Raw genomic sequence first — 25735 nt, 5'->3', positions numbered from 1 at the left:
ACCAAATCTGTGTAACTGTAAAACATCTCTTACCCTCCATCCTCCAAAGAAAAGAAAAAAAACCCTGGAGAATAGTAAAGGAACACTGTGATAGGCATCTGATGGGACCTCAGAGGAGTCTTCCTTGGGCCACTGAGGATAAGATCACTGCTGTTTATCAAAGTGTAGAAACATGACCAGATGCTTCTCTGCCACTCTACCTACTCTCCACCAGCCAGTAAATGGTAGTAATGGGTGGCTGTAGCAAAGAAAGGTAATTTGGTGGAGAATTTTGCAGACTGAAAGGTCCCAGGTTCAAATCCCGGGAGCGGAATGAGCGCCCGCTGTTAGCCCCATCAGGGGCTAATCGCCGGGGGGGGGGGGGTGTGTGTGTCTGATGGTAACTTTTTTACTGCACTTATTACAAAATGAATTAAAGGGGCCCCTGGTGGCACAGTGTGTTAAAGCGCTGAGCTGCTGAACTTGCGGACCAAAGGTGCCAGGTTCACATCCTGGGAGCGGAATGAGCGCCTGCTGTTAGCCCCAGCTCCTGCCAACCTAGCAGTTCGAAAACATGCTAATGTGAGTAGATCAATAGGTATCTCTCAGGAGGGAAGGTAACAGCGCTCTATGCATTCATGCCGGCCACATGACATTGGAGGTGTCTACGGACAATGCCGGCTCTTCGGCTTAGAAATGGAGATGAGCACCAACCCCCAGAGTCGGTCACGACTGGACTTAACGTCAGAGGAAAACCTTTACCTTACCTATAGGTAGTACAGAATTTTGGCAACTACCAAAAAAGTTAGTCATGATGGCATAAATATGGACTTAACACCTTTTTGAGACGGTGCCCACCAGTATTTTTATGAAGCTCAAAAATAGAGTTGGCTGCTTGACTTTTTGCAATCAATCGTCCTTTTTTAATCCAACTAGTAGTCATCTGTAAAGACAACATTCATTCTAACATGTATAAATACAGTAGAGTCTCACTTATCCAAGACTCACTTATCCAAGGTTCTGGTTTATCCAAGGCATTTTTGTAGTCAATTTTTTCAATATATCGTGATATTTTGGTTCTAAATTCATAAATACAGTAATTACAACATAACGTTACTGCGTATTGAACTACCTTTTCTGTCAAATTTGTTATATAACATGATGTTTTGGTGCTTAATTTGTAAAATCATAACCTAATTTGATGTTTAATAGGCTTTTCTTTAATCCCTCCTTATTATCCAAGATATTCGCTTATCCAAGGTTCTGCCTGCCCGTTTAGCTTGGATAAGTGAGACTCTACTGTATGTGAGGGGAAGTCATAGGGAGGAGGGAGCAAGCTTGTTTTCTGCTGCTCTGGAGACTATAACGTGGAACAATGACTTTAAACTTCAGGAAAGGAGATTCCACCTGAACATTAGGAAGAACTTCCTCACTGTGAGAGCTGTTCAGCACTGGAGTGTGGTGGAGGCTCCTTCTTTGGAGGCTTTTAAGCAGAGGCTGGATGGCCATCTGTCAGGGGTGCTTTGAATGCAATGTCCTGCTTCTTGGCAGGGGGTTGGACAGGATGGCCCATGAGGTCTCTTTCAACTCTATGATTCTGTGATTCTATAAGGATTAAAATATAACATAAAATTAATGGGTTCCGTAGGGAAGGATGTACAGACAGCACCACAGAGAGCTAAATAGAAAGCTGTATATTTTGAGGCAGCATTTTCTATTTAGCCTAGTCCTAAATTTCACTTTTATACTGCTGACATTTAAGAGAATTGTGGGGCATTTTTCATACTAAGCTTCAACTGGTGATGGTGAATTGCAGGGGGTGTTTGACTCTGGATATTATCCCAGTATGATGCTATTATATGTGTCTTAAGGCTATCCAGTGAACAAAAAAGCCAGGGAAAATAGGGTACCATTTTACACTCACTTACTTAGGAATAATTCATATTGAATTCACTTAGCTTTGCTTCTTTGTGCATAAGATTAGAATGGCAGTGGTGTAAGAGCGCTTCTTGAAATTAATATACAGATCATGATTTGCCAGAAGTGAGAAGAATTCTTACCACTTTCAGTGAAACACTAATATGGATATTAATTCTAATATGGATATTCATACTAATATGGATGGAGCTGGAGAAGGATTTCACTCACTAACCTTTATTTATGTTTCTTCTCCTTTAGGGTCTACCTTCATTTGCAACACCCACATCATCCCAGTGAAAAATCAAGACGGAGTGGCCATGATGTTTATTATTAGCTTTGAATATGTAACAGATGAGGATAATATAGAGTGTCCAGAGAAACTTAACCAGATACTGGCAGCCAAAGTCACAAACCGTAAGTGCATGTTTGATTATTGTGGAAGCGGGGCAGAGGAAATGGAATATATTGATATGTTCAATTTATACCCTGTTTCCCCGAAAATAAGACATCCCCTGAAAATAAGACCTAGTAGAGGTTTTGCTGAGTTGCTAAATATAAGGCCTCCCCCAAAATTAAGACCTAGCAAAGTTTTTGTTTGGAAACATGCCCATCAAACAAAACACCAGAGCATGCAGGATTGGTCAATGTACATACCATAGATTGTTGTACATGGAAATAATGTACAAAATCTTGATAGAATTCACAGTTTGTCTGGTTATGCTGGTTTGTTATGACAGCTACTGTACAGTATATAATAAATGTTCATTTTTTTCAACGATAAATGTGAATTCTTCATGGAAAAGTAAGACATCCCCTGAAAATAAGACCTAACGCATCTTTGGTAGCAAAAATTAATATAAGACACTGGCTTATTTTCGGGGAAACACGGTAGGAGTCTGATCTCTAATGTGTTCCCTGGAAAACCTCAAAATCCATATTATAATAACACCTCTATTAAAGCAACTCATAGTTCCCCAAACAAGCTTTTGAGTTTTCTGGTATTACAAGATAGTAAACTAAAAGATGGAGACATTGTTGATGTTACAATAATAATATTAATATTATTATTAATAATAATACTTCATTTATATCCCCCACCATATCCTAAAAAGGACTCGGGATAGCTTACAGAAGCACACACAAGTGTCATAAACACAAAAAATACAGGCAAAATCAACATATCAGACAATGACAATATCAGTTCACATAAAAACAGCACATTACAAAAATAAAAGATGGATCATAAAATCAATAAAACATATTACAAATTGGCGTTAAAATGACTAGGACAACAAGTACTACTTGTTTAGTACAACAAGTACTACTTGTTGATCAAGTGTAGTCTGCATTTAGATACCCTGTCTCCACGAAAATAAGACATCCAGTGAAAATAAGACCTAGTAGAGGTTTTGCTGAATTGCTAAATATAAGGCCTCCCCTAAAAGTAAGACCTAGCAAAGTTTCTACTTGCAAGCATGTCCTCTGAACAGAACACCAGAGCATCAGGATCAGTAAATGTACGTACCATTGATTTTTGCACATGGAAATAATGGCAGTAACAAGAAATTCTTGATAGGATTCACAGTTTGTCTGGTCATGCTGGTTTGTGTTGACAACTACTGTGCAGTATTTAATAAATGTTCCTTTTTTTTGTTCAACAATAAATGTGAATTCTTCTTCATGAAAAAATAAGACATCTTTGGGAGCCAAAATTAATATTAGGCACTGTCTTATTTTCGGGGAAACAGGGTACAATCATACGGAAGAAAGTGCAAGATACTACCACAGGCATGGGAAAACTCTGGCCTCCAAGATGCTGTTCTATTGCAGCCCCCATCATCTGTGTTGGCTACATTTAATGGTATCTACATTTCAGTAAAATACAGAGGGCCACACATTCCTTGCTGTCATTTTACCATGCGCTGTGATGATTCCAGCAGGTTGTATCTTGAACTGTCTGTAAGACTGCTGGGATAACATGCAGGTGTAGCTCATATTTGAAGAAGTAGATGTGTTCCTTGCCATCATTTCTTCAGCAAAAGTATTGGGTCTGGAGATAGAAACAGCATGGAAAGAGTAAGAATAGGGTCCTACACCACAAACAGAAAATAAGAGATAGTCAATTTGTTTCCCCATAGCTAACTACAGTAGAGTCTCGCTTATCCAACCTTCATTCGTCCAACATTCTATATTATCCAACGCAGTCTGCCTTTTAGTAGTCAATGTTTTGTAGTCAGTGTTTTCAATACATTGCGATGTTTTTCGTAAGGAATTACTACATTACGCTACCATGTATTGAACTGCTTTTTCTGTCGATTTGTTGTAAAACATAATATTTTGGTGCTTAATTTGTTAAATCATAACATAATTTGATGTATAATGGGCTTTTCCTTAATCCCTCCTTATTATCCAACATTTTTGCTTATCCAATGTTTATGTTGGATAAACGAGACTCTACTGTAATTGTGAAATTAAATAACAAGACCAGGCAAGCCTTGCATAAGTACACAGGGACATTTTTAGAGACCTCCCAAAGGCATCTTCCATAATGCATCAGGGAATGACTATATATCTTACTTATATCCAACTTTGGGAGCCAAAATTACTTATTATTATTTTATTGTATGACACAGCAAACAAGATAGACATGCTGGATTTCATATCACAAAATTACAAGTCGAACACTTCCCAAGTGTTTAGGACTGTGTGATGTATTTTCGGATGATGCGCGCAGATCCCAGTAGGGTGGCCTTTTGCAGTTGGCAGATCGTAATTTTGTCAAATGCCGGCTGAGATCTTGTGCCAAATCACCACCGGGACCACCTGCACTGGTTTCTGCCAGAGTCTTTGAAGTTCAATCTTGAGGTCCTGATAGCGGTTTTAGTTTGTAAACAGCTCTAGTTTGTAGTGCGGTTTTTCTGGTACTTATTATTATTATTATTTCTCCTCCTCCTCCTCCTCCTCCTCCTCCTCCTCCTCCTCCTCCTCCTTCTTCCTGATACCAGAGGGGGTGGGGGCTTCTAAGACAAGCTTATCTTACTCTGTCCATATTCTCCTATTTTGCTTATCTTTGTCAGCTGTGTAGAATTGCTTTTCTGATTCCAATGTTGTCTATTGCATTGTTTGTATTGTTTATTGCATGGTTCTGCAACCCGACAGTAAATGTCTGTCCTTCTCCAGTCTTCTTTCAAAAACCTCTACAACCTGTGAATGCTGCTAAAAACCCTCTAGGCAGACAAAGAATAAAGGCTAAAAGTGGAGATGGGCAAGCATAAGACGCTATAAACATAACAAGCAGAATCTCTAAAATCTTTGCTAAAAGAAGCTTTTTTTAGCAGACATTATTAACTGAAATTTTATTATATAAACTATAGTTGATTGAGTTTTGAAAATTTCAAATCCTGCTGTTACTCAGAATTCTCCTCATCTTTATCTTTATGTGAAACATCTGTATTCTTGAACTGAAGTATCCTTGTTCACTTCTAGTAACCACAGTTGGGGGGAAAAAACCTGGTACACTGGCTTTAAAAGACAATACTGAACTATTAAAGAATGGAAATGTTTTATTGGCATTCATCTTTAATACATTTTCCATGATCACACAAGACTTCAAGCCAAAAATCCGCCTCTCAGTGACATGGATCTGACGTATACAATCAATACATTTATTTTGGTCACAGACCTGAAATGTCTGATGTATACAATCCTGTTTCTCCTGCATTTGTCCTCCTTCCTTACAAACCAACTTTCAACTTTTCAGAGCTCCAGAGGACTCACACCAGAAGTGACTTGCAGTTTCTCAAGTTGCTTCTGATGTGAAAAAGAACACTGAAAGATGGAGATTTTTTAAAAGGGAATAGGGGAAAGACATTGGAGCTCATAATGCCCCTACCTGACTGCCCCCCGAATGATGTGAAAACGCAGAATTATGGCTAAGACATCATATTTATTTATTTATTTATTTATTTATTTATTTACAGTATTTATATTCCGCCCTTCTCACCCCAAAGGGGACTCAGGGCAGATCACATTACACATATAAGGCAAACATTCAATGCCTTAACATAGAACAAAGACAAGACAAACACGGGGCTCCAAGCTGGCCTCGAACTCATGACCTCTTGGTCAGAGTGATTTGTTGCAGCTGGCTGCAGCTGGTTGCTCAACAGCCTGCGCCACAGCTCGGGCCCAACCTGAGAGCCAGGAAGATAGTTCCATCTTCTCTCCTGTGCCATAGCAACATGCTATGCTTATATATATATATAATATATATGCTTATATATATATATATATATATATATATATATATATATATATAAATTATAATAATGTATAAATATATAATATATTGTATATACATATAATGTTGATAATAATATTATAATGTAATACAATAGTATACTAATAATAATAGGTAAAGGTAAAGGTTTTCCCCTGACGTTAAGTCCAGTCGTGACCGACTCTGGGGGTTGGTGCTCATCTCCATTTCTAGGCTGAAGAGCCGGCATTGTCCATAGACACTTCCAAGGTCATGTGGCCAGCATGACTGCATGGAGCGCCGTTACCTTCCCGCCGGAGCGGTACCTATTGATCTACTCACATTTGCATGTTTTCGAACTGCTAGGTTGGCAGGAGCTGGAGCTAACAGCAGGCGCTCATTCCACTCCCGGGATTTGAACCTGGGACCTTTCGGTCTGGAAGTTCAGCAACTCAGCGCTTTAACACACTGCACCACCACCAGGGGCCCCCACTAATAATAAAACAATATAATAATATTAATTATATATTAAATGTAATATTACTAATAATATTACCATATAATGATATAGTACAATATAGTAATTTAATGCTTATATTGTGCTATGCTAATAATATATTGTATGTTCATTTGATTTGTAAGCCGCTCTGAGTCCCCTTCGGGGTGAGAAGAACGGGATATAAATGTAGTAAATAAATAAATAATTGCAGCCAAACATACCAGCATTATAAAGTGGTTGAAAACACTGGTTTGAAGCTGGTTTATAATCATTGCTTGCTTTGGTGAACTGAACCATAACATTTCATTCAAAAGTCACTCTTAGCATTTCTTGCCTGGTTTCTTGCTTTTCTCATATCAAGAGATGAACAAACAAGAGCACAACTCACCACTCCTTTTAAGAAGTCAGGGTTCCTGACTTTAAGAAACACAGACAGTGAATGACATGTTTCCATTCGTTGACAAAGAAAAATGAATTGAATGTATCTTACATGTGACAAATAAACATGATATGGGATCCATACAGTCCCATGCACTAGTGCATGGAGGAAAGGGGTAAATGTGGACTCTGCTTCCTATGAGGTACAATGAGAACTCCCATATCCATGGGGTCATGTTCTTAGCCAGATCACAGTACATAAAACCTGAGTCCCCTCGAAGCCACCCTGAGTCCCCTCGGGTGAGAAGGGCAGGGTATAAATGTTGTAAATAAATAAGTAAATAAATAAATAAAACCATGGACATAATTGAAAGTTTGGATGGTTCATGTTTCAGAAATGTTTTAGCTATGCTTTCCCGCATGGTGAGAGATTGGGCTTGGTGGCTGTAATGACGCCACCAGGTTGCAATGAGAAGTTTACTTTTCCTTTGATGTGTAGCGTAGCTTGACTTAAAAATATACGTAGCAGAGGCTTGGATGTAAGAAAACTGTAATAAGTTTATTGATGTACAGAAGCTTAACGTTTTCAATGTTTCTTCACTCTTAGAGGTACATTTCTTTAATGGTTACATTGATAACATTTCATGAAACAACTCTCAAGGGGATTATTCCTTCTACTAAACAGGTTTTAAACTTTTTTTCCTTTAAACTGATGTTTTTTGCTTTAACTGATCACTCTATGCACTAGCTTTCTCTATCTTTCTGTTAACTTTGTTACAGTACAGACTCCTACTGGGGTTTTCTTCCCTTTGTTGCTCAAACCCTTGCTACTAATCTAAATAAGTCAACTTGACCTATTTAAACTACACAGGCTAGTAGCCTAAACTTTCCTGATTCTCAACACCGTAGATCCAGCCTTCCCTGTGGTTCCCTGACCACAGACTGACTACTTTTTAAAAAAATGTGCCTCCTCTTGCCTAGTGGCAGTTGGCTCCTCCCTTGTTTCTATGGCAACCCATCTCGGAATGAACTGAGCTGGCTACCATCCCTCAAGTAATGCTATCTCAAATACTTACCCTTTTAAAACATCTACCTATAATTAAGCATAACTGTAAATTAAAAATCACACTTCACCATAGTGGCCCTTGAAGTCTCATCCAATTCTGATACTTCTGATATGGAACTTCCCTCCAGAATTTATGAGGTGTTCCTCTGGAGTAAGATACAAGCTTGGGAAGGGGCTTTGAAAGATTATTATCACTGGAAAAAGGAATCTGAGTAGCTCCCAACCATGAACAGATAAGTGGTTTCGTTGCTCTGGATCTTGGTCACAATGCCATGCATGTTAAAAGTTGGGCTGATGGACGTCTTGGTTTTCAACCATACATACATACTTTCAGCTTAAAAAAATTAAAGAAAATGTACAAATGAAAGGATGTTGTCTGATCTGATTTGATCAGATACTTCGTAATGGGTATGTGACAAAGGAGGAGCATTTCTGCAGTCCTCTGCTACAGATTCTCCACAGGGTGTAATTTAATTTCTGTTCTGTGTCTTACAAATACTGTAGAAAGTCTTCATGCATTTCTGGCCATTGTACTTTTATTCCCTCTTGTTATAGGAAAGAATGCTTTTGCATGGTTATAGCTGCAAAATGCAAATCATAGCTGAAAGCAAAGACCTCATAGAAATCCAATTTTAAACTTACATACACAAATATCCATATCAGGAGCATATGAATGGTTATCCAATTTGCCTGCCGTATTCAAAGTTGGCCATTTTGGATCGGTGTACCAAGTGTGGTCCAGATCTGTCGTTAGCTTGTCATCGCCTGGCTGCTGTGCTCTCTGGATGGGGGCGAACTACTACAACTCCCAGATTCCTGGGGCAATTGTCCCAAAACATTTGTCAGTATCCACATTTGTCAGTATAGGCTATAGTTAGTCTGTGTGCCAAGTTTGGTCCAGATCCGTTGTTGGCTGGGTTCAGTGCTCTTTGAATGCAGGTGAACTACAACTCCCAAAATCAAGGCCCATTCCCACAAACCCCTGCAGTATGTTCAGTTGGTCATGAGGCTTCTCTGTGCGAAGTTTGGTCCCAGGCCATTGTCGGTGGGGGTCACTGTTTCACTGGATGCAGGTGAACTATAACTCCCTTTTTCCCAAACTTGTCCAATATGTTCTGTTGGTTATGGGGGCTCTGTGTGGTCCTGGTTTATCATCGGTGGGGTTCGAAGTGCTCATTCATTGCAGGTAAACTATAAATCCCAGTACCTACAGCTCCCAAACGTCCAGGCCAATTCCCCTCAAAACCCACCAGTATTCAAATCTGGGCATATCGGGTATGCATGGCAAGTTTGGTCCAGGCCCGTCATTGTTTGGGTTTATTGTGTTCTGGGTGTAGGTGAACTACAACTCCTCTACATTCCCCAGTAGGAGTCACAGTGCTCTGACTTGATACAGGGTGAACTACAACTTCCACCATGTGGAATCAATCCCCCAAATTAAGGTCCAAATCATTTTTACATTTATACAAGCCCTAGCAGAATCAATGTAGGTCAATGTGACTTGCATTGCTTGACTTTTGAACACTGTAAATGTTCTTTTGGATCTGCATATTCGGCATATGAAAAATCTTTCATAGTTTTGGAGAATAGATCTCCCACTTCTAAGAGATCTCTTACTTACCAAGAAACAGACCTGGTCTTTGAGACATCTATACTAGCATTGTTTCTCAGTTGTTTCCAATTGAGTAGTCGTGGTGTCTTTCCACCTGCAGTTAAAACCTTTTTGCTTCCCATTCCATTTTCTACACCATATCTAAGACCCTCTTTATTCTTTGATAGTGCCAATCACTCCTGCAGTTAACTTCATAGCCTCATGCCCTGCATTTCCTTATAAGAAGCCAATGTACCAGGAAATTAAAGTAAAAGATTGGACTACACTGTTAGTTCTCACAGACCACTCATTTTTCTCCACAGCAAAAAGAATGGATCATAGAATTTTATGTGACAAGCTGGGATGTGACAAGCCTGGCTACTTACAGGGAAGGAATAATCCCCAATCTCCCAGTCATAGACCTGCCTCCAGTAGTAATGAACATGATATAATAGTGATGGTTTTAATCACTTATCAAGTGCAATTTTGTGTGGGAAAAGGATTAAATAGGAGCCCCGGTGGCGAAGTGTGTTAAAACACTGAGCTGCTGAACGTGCAGACTGAAAGGTCCCAGGTTCAAACCCCGGGAGTGGCGTGAGCGGCCGCTGTTAGCTCCAGCTTCTGCCAACCTAGCAGTTTGAAAACATGCCAATGTGAGTAGATCAATAGGTACCGCTCCGGCAGGAAGGTAACAGTGCTCCATGCAGTCATGCCGGCCACATGACCTTGGAGGTGTCTACGGACAACGCCTGCTCTTCGGCTTAGAAATGGAGATGAGCACCAACCCCCAGAGTCAGACATGACTGGACTTAAAGTCAGGGGAAACCTTTACCTACCTAACGCCTGAATTATAAAGATCACAATTTCTTGTCTTCTGCTACCATTTGCCAAAATAATTCCCACTTTGGGAGAACAGTGCGATGTTAATGAAATAAATGAAATGATATGAACAAATTTGGCAGGGCTGATGAGCAGAAACACCACAGCCCAACAACAACTGCACCAAACTCTTGGACTCCTTCCTTCCTTCCTTTTTTTAAAAATGAGGCAACAGTCACTTCCTACCACAAAAGGTCTAAATGTGACTTCACTAAACACTGTCAAATCAGGATGAGTTAATACCTTACTCCTATGTATGTTTACTCAGAGGTAAATCTCAATGTTTTAAATTCAACAGGAAATGTCAGTCATTGCTATGAATTAATCCACTAACTAGATAGTTTAAAGACTGGCACTAGGAGTAGTCTCAGAGAGTATAGCTGGCTTTCCACATTTTGCGGATTTGATTATTCATAGAATTGGGTTGTTGTATGTTTTCCGGGCTGTATGGCCATATTCCAGAAGTATTCTCTCCTGACGTTTCGCCCACATCTATGGCAGGCATCCTCAGAGGTTGTGAGGTATGCCTGCCATAGATGTGGGCGAAACATCAGGAGAGAATACTTCTTGAACATGGCCATACAGCCCGGAAAACATACAACAACCCTGTGATCCCAGCCATGAAAGCCTTCGACAACACATTCATAGAACTGATTAATATATTCTCTCCACTGGAAGTTGTCCATAGCGTCATGCTGGAAGATTAGAGATTCCTAGAGAAATGTCTCCCAAAAACAGTGGCTTTGTTTATGTGCTGTTTTTGCCCTTTCCCCTAATACCTCTCAAACTCGAATGCCTGCTGCTCTAAAATTCTTGTTGGGTGGTTGTTTGAGTGTTATTTATGTACAAGTACAATAAGGTTCACTGGAGGTGATGGGGTTGAGCATTGACACTAACCCCTCCTCAGATGCCCACTCTTTTTTCCAGAGTACAAGAGGACAGACTCTTGCCCCATACAATATTTTCTGATCTGCTTAAGAGGGTTCCAGGAATCAATAGAACTGTGACTATCCACGGCAACTGATGATCCAGAAGAGGTCTTCTCATTGCCTTTGAACTTTCTTTGCCCTGATTATTTGGCTTTGATTTGAAGGGACTGAGTTAAAGCAGGCTAGGAAAAACCTCTTATCTGAGATGATGGAAAGCTGCTCCCACTCACAGAAGATAGCAATAGGCCAGGTGGACTAACAGTTTGGCCTGTTAGAAAGCGGTTTCCTCGTGTATTTCCACGCACAAATGCTCCCTATTTAAGAGTGTCCTGTGGCCTTAAAGGATATTCCTGTTTGCAGTGATTATGCCATACTACCATTGATGCATTCCTTTCACTTATATCTGGATTAAACTTTCTATTTTTCTATCAATGAGTAACGGCTATATCTATAGAACAGAATGAAAATGAAGTCTTCCTTGTTTGAATCACAACTGGAATGAAGAAGCAGCTCAGCTGACAGTGTGCTAATGTTTTCAGAATGTTTTCATTGTATAGACCAGGCATGGGCAAACTTTGGCCCTCCAGGTGTTTTGGACTTAAACTCCAAAAAGTCCCAGCCAGCTTACTGACTAATAGAAATTTATTTATTTATATCAGTTATTTATACCTCGCCCTTCTCACCCGAGGGGACTCAGGGCGGCTTACAAGTGGCAATTGATGCCGTTACACCGTTATACAATGAACTAAAATGTTAAAACAGTTAAAACAGTCATAAAATACAATATACAAAGTTTAAAACAATGCAAAAAATTGTGGCAGTTGAAATCCAAAACACATGAAGGGCCGAAGTTTGCCCATGTCTGGATAGACTGTGATTCGCTACAAAAAAGGCTCTGTGCATAGAAGGGATGATAAGGACCATGGTACCATCCCAGGGCCCTTTCACACAACCATATAATCTGGAACATCAAGGCAGAAAATCCCACCATATCTGCTTTGAACTGGGTTATCTGAGTCCACACTGCCATATATTCCACTTCAAAGCTGATAATGTGGGATTTTATTCAGCTGTGTGGAAGGGGCCCCAGGTGCTATGTGGCTTTCCAGCTTCACTCACAATATCCATGTGTTTGTGTTGCTCATCCCATAGACACCATATTAGAAATCAAGATACAGTACACATACTCTTTCCCTAGTTTGATTTCCCACATGCCCAGTAGGAAAAGGCCTACCAAGCAGAAGTGTTTGAATTGTATACTTCATCATATATTTTCCACCTAATTTCCAGGTGTCCGGAGCTACACTACAGTCTCGGCGGAGGGGCCACTTGAATTTTATATCTGTACTATCCATCTTTTTTGTCAACCAGATTGGAAGAACAGTTAAATTGCTACATATTTTACACTGACAGGTTCCGATAGGGTCCTGGCACTGACTGTTACAAAGAAACAAGTATTCCTATGAGCGCAAAAAAAGTACTTTTGATTAAGGAGAGCCAGAATACAAAAAAGTGGCATCTTTTCCTTAATGTTTTTAATGAATTTAGAAAGGGGAATTGGGGAAAGATGGTAGTCCCTCAGAAGAAAGTATTAAGTGGTGGACAACTTAGATTGCACATGTCTCCTCTATATATAACTTCTATCCCGCCACTATCTCCCCGAAGGGACTTGGGGTGGGCCAACAAAATACAACAAAGTATTGCATATAGATAATACATAAATCTGAAACAATAAAAACCACAGAATTACAACCACACATGTACATAATTACAATGTGAAACATGAACATTCATAAAATGCAGCCATAGCTGCGGATAAAAACAAGTTGCTTCAATTGACATAACCCAGTGCCCTGGAGTTAGATGGGCTTCCTTGAAGGTAAATGTGTATAGGGCTCAGCCTTCATTTTTCTATATATATACAGTAGAGTCTCACTTATCCAACACTCGCTTATCCAACGTTCTGGATTATCCAATGCATTTTTGTAGTCAATGTTTTCAATACATCATGAAATTTTGGTGCTAAATTCGTAAATACAGTAATTACTACATAGCATTACTGTGTATTGAACTACTTTTTCTGTCAAATTTGTTGTATAACATGATGTTTTGGTGCTTAATTTGTAAAATCATAGCCTAATTTGATGTTTAATAGGCTTTTCCTTAATCTCTCCTTATTATCCAACCTATTCGCTTATCCAACGTTCTGCTGGCCCGTTTACGTTGGATAAGCGAGACACTACTGTTATTTTACTCTATCTTAGTCTGTGGTCCCCTGAGGTAGCAGTCTTTTTATATGCCTCAGTAAATCTATGAACCCAGATACAATGATGATTTTATTTTCCTCCTTCAATCTCCTTCTTGTTTGGGTTGCTATGAGTCTTTCGGTATGTATGGCCATGTTCCAGAAACCTTCTCTCCAAACAGCCCAAAAGACTTACAGCAACCCAGTGATTCTGGCCATGAAAGCCTTTGACAATCCTTCTTATTTCTTTGAAAATTATATTGAAGTGCTGTTTTTGCTGAAAAGGTGTTTCATGGGTTTCAAGAGATTTTCAAAGGGGGTCCACGACACCCTCAAAATGTAAGAATCATTGGGTTAAAGGCAGCCTATTATTCTTACTAAACTCCAAAACAAATATAATTGTGGCCTCTGATATGAACTACTGGAGTTGGAAAGTGACCATAGGTACCGGTAAATAGCAACATTTTTCCTCACATTGAGAGATGCTTCATGGCCCACAAGGAGGATGCAAGGAGAAAACAGACAACAGTGCTCTGCAGTTGCCCACTCCAATGTGAATGGATGGAAATATAAACTTTACTGTAGAGGGAGTCCACAGGGCTCAGTTCAAGGAAGGGATTTCAGTGTAGCAGCATCTAGGAGATTTTCTTGTGAACATCTTGTTCCAACAAGATCTGATTCCATTCCTGCACACACACACAACTCCACATCTTTCTATGAGGTGAAAACTTTAAAAGGATAACTTCTGGCTTGAAGCCTCACATTCCATCTCTCAAAGAGTTCATGCCAGACATAGTGCTGGTATTGACCCACTGGCTCTGTGGATGGTGGAGCTTTTGGAGATGCATGTACCAACAGAGTACTGAAACTGATCCAGGATGAAGTTGTTTGTCCTGGCTTGACATCCAGCTCAAGAGTCTGTGTCATCTCAGGGTTGATTTCATACAGAACCTATCTGTTGGCCCCACTGGTGATGCAGTTTCAGCATCTGACCTCGTAATTGCAGTGTAAATATAAAATAACCCAATGACTAACTTTGCAAATAAGTTACTAAAATAATCAGGTGAAGAATCTAGACATCCAAAAGGCATGTTCCTATAGGTCCACATTGGGTTCCACCATAGGTAGGGTGTGAAAACATGATTCAAAGTTCGATATGTTCACACAATTTATAGATCACCATGCATTCTCTACCGCGATAATCCACCGATTCCCTTTCAAAGCAGGCAAGTGAAATCACATTATGGATGTAAAAATATGTGTTTTAGGCAACATTATGCATTGTCTGGTGCAGGGTGGTGTTCAGGAGATGGGAATTTGCTTCCATAGAGTCTAAACAGTGGTGGCAACTTTTTCCATATCAATCAATCTTTGTTAGAAACAATATGAAGACCTGAACCTATTTTAGGGATAGGGTTCAGCACCTTGGATAGTTCCATTTACATATACTTTGCACTCTGCAAACCACTAACTGCCTCTGCCTATACATACTTCTGGCAGCTCTATGTGTATGAATGTGTGGCCTTTCTTTGGCTATGCCAGGGCTCCTCTATGTCATTGAGTGTATAGAGTGAAAATATCAGAAGCATCCTAGTAGCTGCTTAAAAGCTGACTTAGTGTATCTCATGAAGAACACTCTTTTCTGAAGTTTTTAGCTACTTCATTATACTCAGCACCACCAGCTTTTCAGAAATAGCTGAACCCCAGTTCAATTGCTTGATTGGAAATTTCAGATTTCCATGCAATGACAGTGGTCACTTTTTCAGTACTTCCTGATTATCTGAATCCATCCAAAGACCTTCCTGAATCTGGAATGGTATATATGTTTGAAACATTCAAGTACAGTAGAATCTCACTTATCCAAGCCTCGCTTATCCAAATTTCTGGATTATCCAAGCCATTTTTGTAGTCAATGTTTTCAATATATCATGATATTTTGGTGCTAAATTTGTAAATACAGTAATTACAACATAATATTACTGCGTATTGAACTGCTTTTTCTGTCAAATTTGTTGTAAAATATGATTTTTGGTGCTTAATTTGTAAAATCGTAACCCAATTTGACGTTTAATAGGCTTTTCCTTAATCCCTCCTTATTATCCAAAATATTCACTTATCCAAGCTTCTGCCAGCCCGTTTAGCTTGGATAAGTGAAACTCTACTGTATCTGAATTTGAGATTTCACTTGGGAACTCTAGATCAGGAAAGCAGACTGTTTCTGCTGCTACTGTTGTTAATTTGATGTTTGGGGCTAAACATTAGAACTAGGTGTTTTATTATTATTATTATTATTATTATTATTATTATTATTATTATTATTATTATTATTTTGTGGAGAGGTGGGATTTGGATCCTGCTCTCTGGGGTCATAGTCCTACACTCGAACCACTGCTTTTCCACAATCTGTCACGGAATGGGATCCAAACTAAGAAAGGAAACCCTTTGGGACTACAGCTGGCCCTCAGTGTTTGATTTTTGCAGATTAATTATTCACGGATTTGACTAAAATATTGTCTTTAGGAATCTTTAGGTCCTCTAGTGCAACTCTATGGTCAACTCCTCCTGATCATACTGGACAATCTAGAGCAGACCTGCACAACTTGTGACCCACCAAATGATTAGGCCTCCCAACCCCCAGAAATCCTGGCCATTGGACAATCTGGCTTGGGCTTCTGGAAGTTGGAGGTCAAAACAGCTAGAGAGCTTCAGGCTATGAAGACCTGATCTAGAGTTTTCTAGGTAGTTTTTTTTTTTTTTTTGAATCTCAAAAGCCTCTAGGGAAATTTGATGGTAAGCTTCCAGCAGAAGTTGGTCATAAAGTTATGCTAAAAATTCCAAGAGAGGTGTTCTTTTCAGTAAAAAAAGAGCAAGTTCCTTATTCACAGTTTTTCACTTTCATGGGAGTCCTGTGCCCTTAACCCCAGTGAATGTGGAGGGCTGACTGTATAACCTCCTGCAGGCTTCTTGTGATTGTGGGAACTGGAAATCAAAAAGGTAACTTTTGTTAACTCTGGCTAAGGTTTGTGACATATGAAAAAAGAAATTGCTGAAGAGAAACTGTCTAACAGCCAGGCTATTCCTTTTTGTTTTAATTGCACAGCAGTATAACATAACAAAATGTACCAGGCCTGCAAGTTAGTCTATATCAAGAGAAACTGTATCTCAGTGGGAAAGTGCAGTCTTTGCACAGTGGAAAAGCACAGAAGGTTGCAGGTCAAATCCCTGACATCTCCACTGATCCCTGACATCCCTCCCTCTTGGCCTTCAAAAAGAAAGCAAAGACATAGCTGTGGGACCAAGCCTTTGGTCAGTAAAGTGATGCAGTGCAAGAAATGAAGAGGGAATATTCGCAACTGACAAGTGGAATAGCTTTGGTTTACGATTTTGGATTATGTGATTCTAATGTTTATACTAAGTTTTAATTCTATGTCTTAATGTCTACATATTTGCTTATGTCTCATGCTTTAATATGGTTAATAGTTTTTAATTTCATAGAGATATGTTATAGTTTAGATATTGTGCTTTGGTTTTCACGTGTATGTTTGGCATTATTATGTTGGAAACCGCTTTGAGTCCCCACTGGGGTGAGAAAAGTGGTATAGAAATGCAATGAATCAATAAATAAAATACACACTTAGATCTAATCTAATGGTTCTCCTACACCTCTCTAGAACCCAGGGTTCTGTCCTGAGCCCGGTTTTGTTCAACATCTTTATTAACGACTTAGATGAAGGGTTAGAAGGCACGAAGTTTGCAGACGACACCAGACTGGGAGGGATAGTTAACACTCCAGAAGACAGGAGCAGAATTCAAAACGATCTTGACAGATTAGAGATATGTGCCGAAACTAACAAAATGAAGTTCAATAGGGACAAATGCAAGATACTTCCCTTAGGCAGAAAAAAATGAAATGCAAAAATACAGAATGGGGGACACCTGGCTCGACAGCAGTACCTGTGAAAAAGATCTTGGAGTCCTCATGGACAACAAGTTAAACATGAGCCTACAATGTGAAGCAGCGGTGAAAAAAGCTAATAGGATTTTGGCCTGCATAAATAGGGGTATACGTCTAGATCCAGGGAAGTCATGCTACCCCTCTAGTCTGCCTTGGTCAGACCACAATTCTGGGCACCGCAGATGAAGGGAGATGTTGGCAAGCTGGAAAGTGTCCAGAGGACGGCGACTAAAATGATTAAGGGTCTGAAGAACAATCCCTATGGGGAGCAGCTTAAAGAGCCGGGCATGTTTAGCCTGCAGAAGAGAAGGCTGAGAGGAGACATGATAGCCATGTACAAATATGTGAGGGGAAGCAATACGTGAGGAGGGAGCAAGCTTGTTTGCTGCTGCCCTGGAGACTAGGACATAATGGGACAATGGCTTCAAACTACAGGAAAGGAGATTCCATCTGAACATTAGGAAGAACTTCCTCACTGTGAGAGCTGTTTGGCAGTGGAACTCTCTGCCCCGGACTGTGGTGGAGGCTCCTTCTTTAGAGGCTTTTAAGCAGAGGCTGGATGGCCATATGTCGGGGGTGCTTTGAATGAGATTTTCCTAGGTCTTGCAGGGAGTTGGACTGGATGGCCCGTGAGGTCTCTTCCAACTCTATGATTCTATGACTCTATGAACCTATATTGTAGGTGCAGAAGAAATGGATGCAGAACATTTCCTTTCCACTAATAGAATCAGTTATGTCTGCAGAAAACAAAAGTGGATCCTAGGCCGGGTTAGCTTGAGCTTTCATATGAGAAACACAAATGCTGTACCAAGATCACACCAACTAAAATGTTAATATTTCCCTTTTAGGAACTGATTAATACACAGCCAGAATGGAAAAAGAAATGGAAACAAATAAGTTGGAAAATGGATCCCATCTCCAGTTCTTTATGGAAAAAAAGACTCCACCCAAGATCAGCAAAACAGCAGTGATAAAAAGCCAGCTGAGGAAAAACTGTTCCTGTAGCAGGGAAAGAATGAAAAAAACAGTCATGGACTTTTTCCCTGTGTTACAGTGGCTTCCCAAATACAAGTGTAAAGAGTATATTTGGGGAGACATTATGTCAGGCTTGGTCATCGGAATCATTTTAGTGCCGCAAGCAATAGCCTACTCCCTGCTAGCAGGCCTGAAGCCAATATACAGTCTTTACACATCTTTCTTTGCCAACATTGTCTACTTTCTCATGGGCACCTCCAGACACGTTTCAGTGGGCATTTTCAGTTTATTAAGCTTAATGGTTGGACAAGTTGTTGACAGGGAACTGCTGTTGGCAGGGTTTGACCTCAACGATGATCCTCATGAGGTCACTGGTGGCAGAAATCCTTTGAATGTCACCGTTCACAATTTAACCCTCGGCACAATGAGCATGGAATGTGGGAAAGAATGGAGTCCTCGTGGACAACAAGTTAAACATGAGCCAACAATGTGATGCAGCAGCTAAAAAAGCCAACGGGATTTTGGCCTGCATCAATAGGGGAATAGCGTCTAGATCCAGGGAAGTCCTGCTCCCCCTCTATTCTGCCTTGGTCAGACCACAACTGGAATACTGTGTCCAATTTTGGGCACCACAGTTGAAGGGAGATGTTGACAAGCTGGAAAGCGTCCAGAGGAGGGCGACTAAAATGATTAAGGGTCTGGAGAACAAGCCCTATGAGGAGCGGCTTAAAGAGCTTGGCATGTTTAGCCTGCAGAAGAGAAGGCTGAGAGGAGACATGTACAAATATGTGAAGGGAAGTCATAGGGAGGAGGGAGCAAGCTTGTTTTCTGCTGCCCTGCAGACTAGGACACGGAACAATGGCTTCAAACTACAGGAAAGGAGATTCCACCTGAACATCAGGAAGAACTTCCTCACTGTGAGAAGGGCTGTTCGACAGTGGAACTCTCTCCCCCGGGCTGTGGTGGAGGCTCCTTCCTTGGAGGCTTTTAAGCAGAGGCTGGATGGCCATCTGTCGGGGGTGCTTTGAATGCGATTTCCTGCTTCTTGGCAGGGGGTTGGACTGGATGGCCCATGAGGTCTCTTCCAACTCTACTATTCTATGATTCTATGATTCTATGATTCTATGCTATGCCATTGGGGTGGCTACAGCACTGACCTTCCTGGCTGGAGTTTATCAGGTAATGTCCTCCTCTACCACTTTCCAATACTTAGGCATTTGTTTATGTATGATGGTTTATATTTTACTTCTGAGAAAGAGGGTTTTTCAAGGTGGCAGTAGAGGAAAAGAAGAAAGAACTGCTGTTTCGTTTGTGTTTCTTTTTTTAAAAAAGGGATTTTTTTCCCATGTCAGGAGCAACCGGAGTTGCTTCTGGAGTGAGAGAATTGGCCGTCTGCAAGGACGTTGCCCAGGGGACGCCCAGATGTTTTGATGTTTTACCATCCTTGTGGGAGGCTTCTCTCATGTCCCCGCATGGAGCTGGAGCTGATAGAGGGAGCTCATCCGCGCTCTCCCCGGGTGGGATTCGAACCTGGCAGCCTTCAGGTCAGCAACCCAACCTTCAAGTCACGAGGCTTTTATCCCCTAGGCCACTGCAGGCTCCTGGCTAAAAAGGGGATTAGATTAGTGTAACTTATCATACATTCTTCTATGTATTTACGGCATATGATGCTAATAAACAATGATCTGGGAGAAGCTGCATCTTTATTTAGTGTACAATTAGCCCTCCATATCCATTGATTCTGTATCCATAGATTTCACCTGTCTCCACATTCCAAAAGGTAATGCTTGATTTTGCTATTTTAAACAAAGGGCACCATTTTATGATGCCGCTATATGCAGGGTGTTTGAAAAAGAACGCCCTAGTTTTAATGTACTTAAAACTAGGGAGTTCTTTTTCAAAACACCCTGTATAATCAGCAGCCAGATTACTAAGACTCCGTACAGGGAAAGAACCACTCCCATGTTACAGCAGCTCCACTGGCTGCTAGTCCACTTCCAGACTAAATACAAGTGCTGGTCGTTACCTATAAAGACCTAAATGGTTTGGGTCCAGGCTGTTTGTCTAATCACGTCTCCCTATATAGTCCATCTCTTGCACTGCGGTCAGCAGAGGAGGCCCTACTCTCAGTCCCACCCCCATCACAAGCGCGACTGGTGGGAACGAGAAAGGGGGCCTTCTCCATGACTGCTTCTTACCTCTGGAACTCCCTGCCCAAAGAAATAAAAATTGCCCCCACCCTCCTCTCCTTCAGGGAACTTTTGAAGACACACTTATGCACTTTAGCGTACAGAGAGGAGGAGGACTAGCATAATTTAATTAGCACTTTACAACTGCTACGGTCTATTTTAATCCACAATTAATACCAAGTTCTGTTTACATTTTAGTGGTTTAACTGTCTAATATATATGATTTTTTTGTGTAACTGTGTTTTTTGTGCAATCATGCTTTCTTTAATGTTTTTATGTTTTATTACTTTAATCTTAATTTTATTTACTGTTTATTATGCATTTTTGTTGTGTGATCTTAACGATAGTATTGAATGTATGCCTTTTATATGTATGTAAACCGCCCTGAGTCCCCATGGGGAGAGAGGGCAATCTAAAAATAAAGTATATTATAATAATTATTATTATTATTATTATTATTATTATTATTATTATTAGAAACGCAACAAGATGAGTCCACAGCAGACACTCTGCTTGCTGTTCTATTGGATCACATGTCGGACATTTCCCAAGTGTCTAGGACTGTGTGATGTATCGGCGAATAATGAGTGCAGATCCCAGTAACATGGCCTTCTGCAGCTGGCAGATAGTAATTTTGTCAGCGCCGATTGTGTTTAAGTGCAGGCCAAGGTCTTTAGACACTGCACCCAGTGCGTTGATCACCACTGGGACCACCTTGACTGGCTTGTGCCAGAGTCTTTGTAATTCGATCTTTGAATCCTATTATTATTTTTATTATTATTATTATTACAGTAGAGTCTCACTTATCCAACGTTCTGGATTATCCAACACATTTTTGTAGTCAATGTTTTCAATACATCGTGATATTTTGGTGCTAAATTCGTAAATACAGTAATTACTACATAGCATTACTGCGTATTGGTATCAACTAAGGGGTCCTGGAATCAAATCCTAGTGGATATCAAGGGCTCACTATGCAACAAACATTTGGTGGGAGGGAGAAGAAATTCAAGAAGGCATAAAGATAGGAGAGACATTCTGTTGTTACCCAATGTTTCTCTTTCCCACTTGTTCTTGTTTTTCTTCCAGGTTCTAATGGGAATCTTCCACTTGGGCTTTGTGTCGATGTATCTTTCAGAGCCAGTACTTGATGGCTTTGCAACGGGTGCTTCAGTAACCATTCTAACAGCTCAGGTTAAGTACCTTGTTGGCATCAAAATCCCTCGGGCCCAGGGATACGGTGTCTTAATCACCACCTGGGTTAATATTTTCAGCAACATTTCCCAGGCTAATGTCTGCGATGTGATCACAAGCACGATATGCATCACAGTGCTGGTCACTGCCAAGGAACTAGGGGACAGATATAAGGACAGGCTCAAGGTTCCTCTTCCTACAGAGCTGATAGTGATTGTGATGGCAACACTGGTTTCCCATTATGGACAGCTGAAGGAAATGTATGGCTCCAGTGTTTCAGGCGAAATCCCCACTGGATTTATTCCTCCCCAGGTGCCCAGCTTGACTCTCATGCAGAGAGTTGCTGTCGATGCCCTCCCTCTTGCCATCGTTGGCTTTGCCTTCACCATTTCACTCTCAGAAATGTTTGCCAAGAAATATGCCTACACGGTCAAGGCCAACCAGGAAATGTTTGCCATCGGCTTTTGCAACATCATCCCGGCTTTCTTCCACTGCTTTGCCACTAGTGCGGCCCTGGCAAAGAGCCTGGTCAAGGCATCGACAGGATGTCAGACACAGGTATCCAGCTTGGTGAGTGCTGTTGTGGTGCTTCTGGTGTTGCTTTTCTTTGCACCCCTCTTTTTCAGCTTGCAGAAGTGTGTCCTGGCATGCATTATCATTGTCAGCCTAAGAGGCGCCCTCAGGAAATTCAAAGACCTTCCGCAGCGATACCGCCTAGACCGAGTGGATGCCCTGGTGTGGTGTGTTACCATGCTCTCGTCTGCCTTGATCAGCACCGAAATGGGCCTTCTAGTTGGGGTTGTGTTTTCAATCCTGTGCATAATTGGCCGCACCCAGCGCCCTCATGCTGCCTTACTTGGGCAGATTGAGAATACTGTCTTCTATGAAGACGAGGAGGAATACACAAACCTCCTGCCTGTTCCAAGGGTGAAAATATTTCGCTTTGAAGCACCGCTTTATTATGCAAATAAAGATTTTTTCCTCAAGTGCCTCCACAACAAAACGGGGTTTGACCCTACGATTGAAATTGCCAGGAGAAAAAAGGCCAAGAAGAAAGGGCAGCCAAATTCTCACAAAGGACTTGAACATGGAGATACAGGTTTATCTCTTGTCACTAAACCCAGAGACATTCAGGCCATCATCATTGACTGCTCTTCCATTCCATTTTTGGACACAGCTGGTGTGAGCGCATTAAAAGAAACATTCAAAGACCACCAAGAATGGAAAGTCACGGTTCTTCTGGCTTGCTGCAGCCCCTGCGTGATAGCTTCCCTGGAAAGAGGGGGCTACTCAGCCAGTGCAAACAAAAACATGCATGAACTTGTGTTTCATAACATACACAGTGCTGTCCAATTTGTAAAAGAGAGGAAGACTACAGCAGACGATTCAGTTGTATAGCCCAGGGTCCCCATATTGTATCTTCAATAACCAGCAGTTGTGAGGATTCAGCATTCACTGCATTCATGTTGTGGCCTTCAAAATGTTCAGACTTAGGATCCTACTTGAATCTCAACATACACTATGGATCCTATTCTGTTTTTTAAATAACATTTTATAGGTACTCAGTGGTATAAACATAACATGAGATAATGTAATCGTAAAATGTAGGTACGATGAACTGTACAATACAAGTGGATCCAGTTTAGACATAATATGACATCATTGTTGAATGTTACAAGAATGTGCCAAGACTAGCCCATGACTAGTGTCCTCCTAGCTCTTCCCTTCCAACTTTTTGGTATCCAGAGTTCAGTACAGCAGTCCACGAGTTACAAACATCTCACTTACAAATGATTCTTATTTAAGAACAGGGGTGAAACAACAGGAAGTGAGAGACATCTACCCTCAGGAAGGGAAAATCATGCCTGGAAGAGTTATCATGGGGAAAGGGTGTCTCCACTGAAGATATTAACAATACTTGTTTCCACAACAAGCCATTTTTTTTTCAAAATCCAATTATTACAGGGACAGAAAGTGAGGGGAAGTCTTCTGAACAGGGCACAAACAGCAAAACAAACACCACTTTGTGATATCCAAAGTGTGTGTGTGTATATATGTGTGTGTGTATACACACACACACACACATATATATGGCTGAAGTTATATTTAAAAATGTACCTGTTCAGCTTAGGAACAATCCTATAGAATCTATTTTGTTTGTAACTTGGGGGCTGCCTCTATTAAATGAGCTGGAGCTTCTCTCCCCAGTGCTAAACAAATCAGTTTCTCTGTAGTTCCAAACCTAAGAAACTGTTGTTTAATCAAAGTACGGTCAGCCAAAACAAATCTGGATGAAAATATAGCATCTAATTGATTAATTCACCATAACCCATTTTTCTATTGCAATAGCATTCTTTCATGTTACAGCTGAGCCAGGCCACATTGTCCCAGTTCTCTTTTGAATAAAATGTATATCAGTTTTTTAAACTCTCTCGCTCCTGTGTGTATGTGCAGATCACTAAATCACTTGTTCCTTAATCAATTTCATCATGCAAGGTGATTTATACCTATGTACGCTGATGCGCATTATGAGATCTATTCCAGAGTAATAATAATAATAAACAACTTTATTTATACCCTGCCACCATCTCTTCGAAGGGACTCAGAGCACCTCACAGAAGCACTACAAGTGCTTCACATAAAATAAACAATAGATAAATATATAGACTATGACAACCTAAATTTACAACAGCAAACATACATAAAATGACACATAATAAAAAAATTAAAAATTCATAAAATGCAGCGGTGCCTGCAGATAAAACTGGCCTAGCAATCCAAGTGCTGGAGTGAAGCAATCACGAAGTCCACACGGCTAACCATTAAAATCTACTCAAGGTCAAAGGCCTGTCTAAAAAGCCATGTTTTTAGACTAGACCGAAAAGCCTGGAGAGTGGGGGGCTAACCTAATATCTCTAGGGAATATCTCCCAGTTTTGCTCTTAATTCACATCGTTATGTGAGTTCTCACCGTGTGTCATTTTAAACACTGCATTTTCAAGATGCCTTCAATCCACATTAAGGGGTCAGTGTAGATGTATCCCAAGTCCTCAAATGAATATGGAAAAGCTAAAGCACATGAATTACAATGGCCCTGCCTAAATTGAATGCAAAAAAATCACATGCCCACAAAAAAGGACATCAGCCTTGTTTCCTGTTGCTCGCTTAAACAGTCACTAAGCACACTGAAAGTAGAAGGAGAAAGAAGTAGCAACAATAACTCCTGCTGAAGACCTCTCAGCTGAAATATATAATAGCTTCTCCAGTCCTGCAGAGGTGCAATATATGAATGGAGCAACTATTTTGCTACCCTCATACTAGGTTTTAAAGGCTTTCAAGAAATATGCATACAGTCTCCCTTCTGCCCTGTTCCTCCAAAGCTCAGTGAGAAGTCAAGAGCAACCCCATCTTAGGGTTGTTGTATGTTTTCCGGGCTGTATGGCCATGTTCCATAAGTATTCTCTCCTGACGTTTCACCCACATCTATGGCAGGCATCTTCAAAGGTTGTGAGGATCTTAGCCATCTCCTGCGCCTGAAAATGGGGGGAGCAGATGTACTTCCTGGAATATCCAAAGTTTGTGCAGGTATGTGTTCTGCCTGCATTGTCAAAATCACTGAAAAGCCTTTCAAGGCCAGGCCAGACTAAGGCCACAGAGCTGTACCCAAATTTAGAGACAG

At 40.7% G+C, this 25735-nt stretch overlaps 2 protein-coding genes across 2 annotated transcripts; both read left to right on the top strand.

Moving 5' to 3' along the window:
• The first annotated feature begins 376 nt into the window (after positions 1 to 376).
• LOC134294716 (sulfate anion transporter 1-like) lies at positions 377 to 20368 on the top strand. Its single transcript, XM_062966340.1, has 2 exons — positions 377 to 2313; positions 18548 to 20368. Exon 2 carries the CDS (start codon positions 18571 to 18573, stop codon positions 19165 to 19167), a length of 597 nt encoding a protein of 198 aa, XP_062822410.1. The 5' UTR covers positions 377 to 2313; positions 18548 to 18570; the 3' UTR covers positions 19168 to 20368.
• On the top strand, positions 19764 to 24484 carry LOC134294712 (sulfate anion transporter 1-like). Its single transcript, XM_062966327.1, has 2 exons — positions 19764 to 19853; positions 21953 to 24484. Exons 1-2 carry the CDS (start codon positions 19791 to 19793, stop codon positions 23453 to 23455), a joined length of 1566 nt encoding a protein of 521 aa, XP_062822397.1. The 5' UTR covers positions 19764 to 19790; the 3' UTR covers positions 23456 to 24484.
• Positions 24485 to 25735: the final 1251 nt, after the last annotated feature.

This window comes from Anolis carolinensis, unplaced genomic scaffold (assembly GCF_035594765.1).
Source record: "Anolis carolinensis isolate JA03-04 unplaced genomic scaffold, rAnoCar3.1.pri scaffold_19, whole genome shotgun sequence".
NCBI classification, from domain to species: domain Eukaryota; kingdom Metazoa; phylum Chordata; class Lepidosauria; order Squamata; family Dactyloidae; genus Anolis; species Anolis carolinensis.
The sequence above is the reverse complement of the archived record's forward strand: the minus strand, read 5'-3'. Positions and strand labels throughout refer to the sequence as shown.